This window comes from Teleopsis dalmanni, chromosome 1, assembly GCF_002237135.1.
Source record: "Teleopsis dalmanni isolate 2A chromosome 1, ASM223713v2, whole genome shotgun sequence".
Classification (NCBI taxonomy): Eukaryota; Metazoa; Arthropoda; class Insecta; order Diptera; family Diopsidae; genus Teleopsis; species Teleopsis dalmanni.
Window position 1 is genome coordinate 104,226,768 of NC_051846.1, and position 8,571 is coordinate 104,235,338.

The 8,571-nt window shown below is 40.5% G+C and overlaps 1 protein-coding gene across 1 annotated transcript; it reads right to left on the reverse strand.

The window, feature by feature from the left end:
* Positions 1–520: 520 nt before the first annotated feature.
* LOC119664120 lies at positions 521–1,444 on the reverse strand. Its single transcript, XM_038073677.1, has one exon. The coding sequence runs from the start codon at positions 1,442–1,444 to the stop codon at positions 521–523; it is 924 nt and encodes a 307-aa protein (XP_037929605.1).
* Between the last annotated feature and the right edge of the window lie 7,127 nt (positions 1,445–8,571).

An 8,571-nucleotide genomic window follows, 5' to 3' on the forward strand; every position in this document is an offset into this window, starting at 1 on the left:
ATCCATCGGGAGATGCAGGCCGAGACACTCATTTCACTGAGAGCCTCCTGAATGGTTTCTACACTAACGTTTTTAAAAGCACCTTCTATATCCAAGAAGGCGGCTAAGGTGAATTGTTTACATCTAAGAGATTTCTCCACCATGGTAACTACCTGATGTAGTGCCGTTTCCGTGGACTTCCCTTTGAGATATGCATGTTGAGCCCTCGATAGTTTGGCAAAACAATGTAAAGATCTTATGTAAGCGTCGATCAGTCTTTCCATAGTTTTAAGTAAGAAAGAAGTAAGGCTGATGGGTCTGTAATCTTTAGCCGTACTGTGACCTATTCTACCTGTCTTTGGAATAAAAACTATTCTAACCTGTCTCCAACCACTGCGGACATGGTTAAGTGAAAGGCAGCTGCAGAAGATCGTGGACAGTCAATTTACAGCTACATCTCCCAGAGATTGTAACATAATTGATAAGATCCCGTCAGGACCCGGACTTTTGTATGGAAAGAAGTAATCGATAGCCCATTTGATCATTCTAGAAGATACCACTGACTGTATAGTCGCGTCAGAGTTGGCTGAACGATACGGTAATACCTTTGGGTATCACCCGAGGAACCAGGAAAATGGGTAGCTACTAATAGTGAGAGGGATTCCGTTAAGAATTTAACTGGACTTCCATCTACTTTGTTAATGAGGGAGGGACAAGAGCGACTATTTGCTAGCATTTTGGCTAGTCTAGCCGATTCTTTAATACTTTCAATTTGCTCGCAATGAGAATTCCATGACAATTTCCTGGATTCCCGAAGCGCTTTTTTGTAAACCCTTAGAGCATCCTTATATGGAGTCCAAACCTTGGTACAATAGCTTTCACTGAAAGCTCTTCGTGCATTCCTGCGAAGCAAAAAGAGCTTCTCGTTCCACCATGGTGGCCTCCATTTCTTCGCATACGAGCGAGGACACGATGCTTCAAAGGAAGAGATGATATTATCTGTCAAAGAGTTGACCCTACCCTCCAATTTCCTAATCGAGTTAATTGGAGCGGGGGCTATGTTGACTTTAATACTGAGCAAAGACCTTAAAATGTCCCAGTTTGCCTTCCTGGGATTACGTTGAGATTGCTTAGCTACTATGGGAATATCCATAACAAACATGATGTATTTATGATTAGAGAAGGAGTTCCTGGCTGAAACTCTCCAGTCATTGATCGCTAATGAGCGGGAAGTCGAGCAAAGTGCAATATCTAAAACCTCTTCCCAGCCACCCTTATTACATATTTCTAGATTACACCTTAATATAAAGTCAAAAAGAGACTCACCTCTATCGTTGATTTTCGAGCTTTCCCACAAGGAGTGCCGGGCATTGGCGTCACAACCCATCAAAGCTAGCTTCTCGGTCTGCGCGAAATTTTGAACTAGTGATACCCCCTCTGGAGGTGCCGCATCATCGTGTGGCATTTAGGCAAATGTTATTAACACCGCAGGCTTCTGCTTCCGCTCTACCCGGATGGTGGTGATATCTAAAGAGCTTAAATGAGAGCAGAGAAAAGCATTAAGGAGCGTTTTTGCTAAAATGCACGATCTAGGCTTACTTTGTTCTTTTACATAGAAAAGATTGTACCTCTTGGATGATGGCAAGGTCGATGTCCTCCTCCCTGAGTAAGACAGGCAGATTTTCCGTGGCACACTTAGAGTGTTTCAGGTTTATCTGCAGGACCTTGGCCATTGATACATTATCAAAGTTTGTTGTCGATGATGAGGTCGTCTAATAGCTTACTAGTGCTTACTAGCTTACTAGTTTTAGCTGCTGCAGAATAAGGTCCGAAGGACCAAGGTTTTTGGGCAACCAAACGCGTGCTCGAGGCCTCGATGGAATTTCCGCCGCTGGGACAAGTTTCAGCCTTAAACCGTCCCAGTTCTCGCTAATCTTAGTGATCGCCTTGCTGAGAAAACTCCGCGAATACTCGTCGTCGCAACTGATCACTCGGTGACCACAGACGATATCTGCACAGTCAAAAGAAGAAACGGACCCTGGATTGATCACGAGCTCAGCCATTACCAATTCGGACAGTTTGGTCTCAATCAGTGCCCACCTCTCCATTAGCAACTTGCCGTTAGAGTTGTGGTCGTCGATCAGGGTCACACTGAGATGGTCTCTCGCCACTTCACTGAAGGAACGAGTAGCTTGTGCCGGTCTTGACATTAGCTTTGCATCCACTGTTCCATCTTTGTGCCGTTTCGTCCCCATGCCGGGATCTTCCTGAGATCTGTTACGCTTGCCGCCATCTCCGACGTTCTTGCCGGTGATAGCAGACTGGCGCAGACCTGCGTCATGAAGATACTCCTCCACAATGGCGCTGTATTTGAGAGCGTCGGCTTCGTCTCGTTCATGGACCTTGCCTTCTTTTTTATTGCTCTCAATTTTCCTGAGCATAAAAAGCGCCCGCTGGTATCGATTTTTTCGTGCCATATTGACCGTTTTTTTTGCGTGATTTGACATTGCCCTTACTGCTAAGACTGACAGTTTTAAGCGTTGGCGCGCGGTTGGCATTCGGTCTACTTTGACTGGTAGACGGAATATTGTCGTTGGTTTTGGATGTAGTTCGGATTGGATTAGACGCGGGTGTACTGTGACTGGTACAACCGGTATTGGAATCGGCAACGGTCTCGTCGTCCGATTTCAGCAATTCGTCCTCCGTAAGTTTGGTGGGTTTATACTCTCCAGCCATGAGTTCTGACACAGTATCGGAAGAATTCATATTATGTTCATAATCGTCCACCTTACCCGATAAGACAGACGCGGCGGACGCGAGGATAGTTGGACGAAAGAAACGACCACCACAGTTACTCCCCAAGGCGGTCATATATTGGAGAGGCTCCGCAAAAATACAATCGGACAGACCCCTTGACTGCAAACCTACGCTCGGTGAGCACCATAATCAAACCATAATCAGAAAGCATTGAGTGGTGTGCAGCTATTAAGGAGCTAAGGACATTCACTCAATTCCTCTTGATCTTAGCTGGGCACCGTCCTGACAACGTACAGCACGAAAACTGTGTGACCCATTACCAGACGGCACCCTCGTGGAGGGTTCAGTAGAAGGATTTTTTGCCATCCTAAGTTAGATAAGTAGCAGTTGAATTGATTATTTTTAAGTGGCTTGATTTTTGGGCTGAGTTCTTTTGCAGGTCTGTTAAGAATGGTTTTGTCTGCTGCAAATCTGGATTGCTGCAACTTTTTCCGTATCTTTCCGCATAAGATTCACAATGGCTTTTGGGTATTTATGAGGATAGCTTGCATTCCTTAATGTGGGCGTGTTGCATCATGACACATGTTGTCGTAAATTTGTAAGGTTCAAAATTTCGCCTTCAAGATCATTTTCTCGATAAATTTCGTTTGGAGCGACGGTGTTTTTATTAAGGATTTTTCGGAAGTAATTCCAATCTGTGTATTTATTTTCCAGTTTTAGATATATTTTATTTATTAAGGCAGATTCGAAGATGATTATGTAGAGAGGAAAATGGTCGACACTTAGTTCTGCTCCATCTGGTTATAAAGCTTGGTTATAAAAAAATCGAGTAGATCAGGCACGCATGTTCGGATTTAATTAAATGTCTTGGAGGACTATATACCGATGTAAGTAGCAATTTGCTTTGTAAGTCAAGGACAACAGTTATTGCCTGAAATTCCTCTTTGGATATTTTTGTAGACTCGTAGTGTTTTAACGATTTTTTTATTAAAATAGCACTTCCTCCGCGAGCGCAATAAATAGGATAGGCTGCGCTATATACTTCGTAATCTTTAGTTTAACATATGTTTGGTTAGTAAAATGAGTTTCGCTAATTAATCAAACATCAACATCTTTGACTGATAGGACTGTTTCAAGTTCTCTAAGGTGTTGAAAAAGACCGTTCGAGTTCCATAGCACTATTTTTATATAACTAAGCATTATTTTTTTTATTGAGTTTTTCCTCTAGCCTAGTGTTTGTCCAATGCTTTTTAAAAGTTTTCTTTAGTGGTGATTTTTTCCAGTATTTGTGTTAGTATTTTCACGGGACTTTATTTAATAATTACAATTTTACAATTTTATTAAAAAAAAGTAAATATTTCGTCACGTATCAGAATTTCACGTGTTGCCTTCTCTCGTTGTCAAATCATACACACACACTATACTCCTGTCAAAAGTGATAATGTTTTTTTTTCAGGATTGTCACTAAAGTATTTTTATCAGGGTTGACAGTTCGGCCCTTCCTGACATAAATCGTCCTCGATTTCGTTTTCGATTTCATCTAATTCAGGACACGAGTGACACCATGGTTTAAGTTTATCGGATGAGAAAATTGAGGTGAATTTATGGCTCGTTAATTGCACTCCTGGTATATCTTCAACGAGATAGCGGTCTTTTGGAAGTACTTTAGAGATGATGTAGGGACCTCGGTATTTAGGTTCAAGTTTCCTGGATTCGCCCGTGGCGGCGGACTCGTTTTCGATGACGATGAGATCGCCTTCCTCATATACAAACGGTTTTATATGTTTAGCGTCGAAACGTGCCTTCCAACGCCCAAATTCACGCGCGATATTCTTTGCGGCTTGCGGACACTTTTCACCGGTTGTTGAGACTATAACTTCTGCTTTGTTGTCGTTGTGAATAGCAGCAATTAGTCGGTTCTGGGTGACGTCTCGTAACTTAAAGTCAAACACCAGTTCGTTTGGACTGAACCCTGATGTACTGTTTTTTTGCGAATTGATCGTCTATTGGAGATTATGAGGCATAGTATCCCAATGTTTCGGATTTTCAGTTGACGTTCGCAGGAACGATAGTATTGTTTGATTGGGTCGTTCAACTTGATCGTTGGAGCGAGGTGTACGTACAGCAGTTTTTATATGTTGTATATTGTTCTTATCACAGTATGCGTGAAATTGAGTCGAAGTAAATGTGGTTCCACGATCGCTGACGATTATCGTAGGCAACCCGAAATAACTGGAGATATCGTTGAGAGCGTTTATAACAGGAGCTGTCTTAGTATTACGTACAGCTTTAACGATTAGAAGTTTTGAAAAGGCGTCAGACACTGCTAAGACATAGCAGTTTCCTCTCTTACTTTTGATGAACGGCCCAAGATGATCGATGTGGATTAGACGAAATGGGATTGGTTCCATATTATCGTAGTGCATTTGCCCTTCAGATTTTTATTCTCTAACGTACTTGCGCATTTTGGGAAACCAGAAATTTTGCTTGATGCGTTCAATCGTCTTATCGGTTGCAAAAAGTCCCATATCATCATGGCATGCCTGCACTATTCTCCATCGTACTGCTTTAGGTACGACGAATTTCAGACCATGGTCGGTACGGCGATAAAGTCGGTAATTCTGAAGTTGGTAATCGTTTTTCAATTGCATTGTCTGGATGGCTGATTTATCACCCTTTAAAATGTCGATCATTTCTACGAGCGACTTGTCTTGAAGCTGCATCGTAAACAGCCAGTCGTATTTACTTGCTGTTATTTTCATTACAAACCCAGCCGGTTCGACCTAATTGGGTGGCTCGTCTGGTGATCGACTTAACGTGTCGACATGAGCGAGATTGGCGATGGATTGTTTCGAAGTCATACTCAAGTAGCTTCATCCACCAGCGTGCAATTTTCGGTTTTAGTTCTTTATTCGCTTTCACTGTAGCAATTGCAGAACAATCTGTCACGACACGAAAATGTTTTCCAAGCAGATAGATTCTAAAACGATCTAGTGTTTCGACAATAGCAAGAGTTTCGAGCTCATAGCTATGGTACTTACTTTCGGCTTCAGTACAGTGACGACTATAATAGAATACCGGCTTCCAACGTTTTCCGTCTGTAGACTGCATAAGGACGCCTGCGATACCTACACTACTGGCGTCAGTATGTACTTCGTGCTCGGCTACGCTATCATATAAACAAGTACCGGACCGCTACTAAGTATTTGGATTAATTTTTGAAAAGCTAGTTGCTGCTCCGCTCCCTAAGTAAAAGTATATTCTGACGAGCGAAGAAGCTTCGTAATTGGTTTTGTGATTAATGAATAATCTTGAACAAATTTTCTTAAAAATCCCGTCAATCCTAAAAATCGACGGACTTCGGTTATATTTGTAGGTGTTTTAAAGTTTTTGATCGCTGTTACCTTTAGAAGGCCTGACGTTATTCCGTTTTTGTTTATAATATGTCCTAAGTACACTAGCTCTGTAGATAGGAATTTACACTTAGAAAAACGTAAGGTAAGGTTGTTTTCTTTTAACAAGCGTAGAACTTTTTGTAGTCGGTTTAACCCTTCATCAATTGATTGGCTTGGTATAATGACATCGTCAAAGTATACAAGAATTTCTCCTTTAGTCATTTGTGAAGCAATTTGGTTCATAGTAGTTTGAAATACAGCCGGGGCATTTACTAACCCAAATGGCATTCGATTATATTCGTAATGTGCATCAGTAGTTACAAAAGCGGTGTATTGTTTAGAAGATTCTTCAATTTCTATCTAGTGGTGTCCCATTCGTAAATCTAACGTCGTGAAGTATTTATTTCCGGCAAGCTGAGCAAATTGTTCTTCCATAATTGGCATTGGATACGGGTTTTTCTTCGTGATTTTGTTTAAACATCTATAGTCGACACAAAGTCGATGTTCTCCATTTTTTTTCTTAACTAGCACGATCGGAGATGCGAATGGGGAATCGGAAGGTCGTATAATATCGTTCTCTTGTAATTCTGCGATAATATTGGATACAATTTCACGTTTTACAAACGGTAATCGATACAGTTTCATACAAACGGGGGTATCAGTAGTGAGTTGTATTTTCATTTTGTTAGTCACACACTTACCTATTTCAGCCAAGGATTCGGCGAATACGGAACTATATTCTGATAAAAGACTTTTTAAATTTTCGGTTTGAAATCTATTAATGTCAGCAGTAACTTGTGAATTTTCTATTTGGCATCGAGTGCCTTCTATAATAACATGGACTCCTTCATGGCACAATATGTCTCGACCCAGAAGTATGTCTTCCGGAATGAGATCATCTTCAACAATCAGCATATCCACACTGAATTTATTTAGGTCCACTTCAACGATCGCATGTATTTTAGAAATACATTCATATTTACCACCTGCAAAGCCTGTAAGAGATACAGAGCAGTTCGTGTGGTTTTCAAAGTTTTTAGCAAAAGATTCGCGTACGAGTGTGTGAACACTACCTAAGTCTATAAATGATTTTGCATCGAAATTGTTTACTTTAATTTATTTTATTACATTGTCTTTATTTTTATTAGAAGATTGTTCACTAATTTTATTAATTGTCGGATTAGGTTTGAATATTTTTTTATCAGGACAGTTGTCACTTTTATGTGTGATACGATTGCAATTGGCACAGCGTTCTTTTCGTTGTAGTTCTGGACATTTAGACGAGTAATGGCCAACCTTTGAGCAGTTAAAACATTTAACATTCTTCTCATTGTTCGTTTTGAAATTTTTTCCGTATGTTACGTTTTTGGTCTCAACGTTGCGAGCGGTATATGATGAAAATTGATTTTTCGCTTGGGTCGGAAAATTTTTACTTCGTTGTATATGGTATAATTATTTATATCTCTAAGCAGATCGTTGTATGACATATAATCATATGAAATTTTTTTTCTCAAGTCCGGGTCATTTATTCCCAATATTATATATCGTGCTATTGCCGATTCGCGTATTCCACCTCTAGTGCCTATAGATACCATTTTATAAAAATATTCCTGCGGAGTTTCGTTGCCTTGTCGTTTGGTATGCGCCATTTCAAGATGAACGTCAGCAATATTTTCACTAGAAGGAAAATCAGCAGTAAACTTCGCAACACTGTGGCCATGTTAAGAATATTTCTTGTGCATACACCCAGAATTTTGCATGGCCATGCAATTTTTGCTGGACTGCAAACAGTACAACTTTATCGTTCCAATTATATGCGTCACGTAAGCTCCCTATCCGCTTGATAAATTGTTTTGAGGAGTTCGACTTGTCCGATGATGGGTCGAAATTCGGCAGAAGTATGATTACATCACGCACATTTCCAAATTGATTTTGGCATTGTAATGGGGAAACAACCGGAATATATTGAGACGCAATATCATGTTTTCGATGTAGTGAATCCATATGATTCACTGTTGCCATATTGTAAATACAATTTGTCGTAGGTTGTAAGATCGAACGCGTTGTTGATGCTTGTAAAAAGTTTTTATTTCTGCCGAAAACTGGACAATTGTTAGTGGCATTTGACAAGGGCGGTTGTGGTATCGGAGCTGATGACTGAAATAACTGTGGTGTTGTTGGTCCAAGACGATTAGCGTGGACATAAGAAATCGTTGGATATTGTTGCGATATAGACGTATATGGAACACTCATAACGGCGCAGTTATTACTCAACATATTATTGTTTACGCTTGTCTGCATATCCAGACACATTATTGGTGAATTTAAAACAGTTGAGCAGACTGGCTTCACGTTTGACATGGTCATGTAATTACCTATTGATGACGACATTACCGGCGGTTGAAACATTTGACTTGTTGTAATTATATTTTGGTTTTTA

Coding starts and splice junctions, on each gene's coding strand:
- LOC119664120 (XM_038073677.1), bottom strand. CDS start 1,444: ATGCCACACGATGATGCGGCACCTCCAGAGGGGGTATCACTAGTTCAA.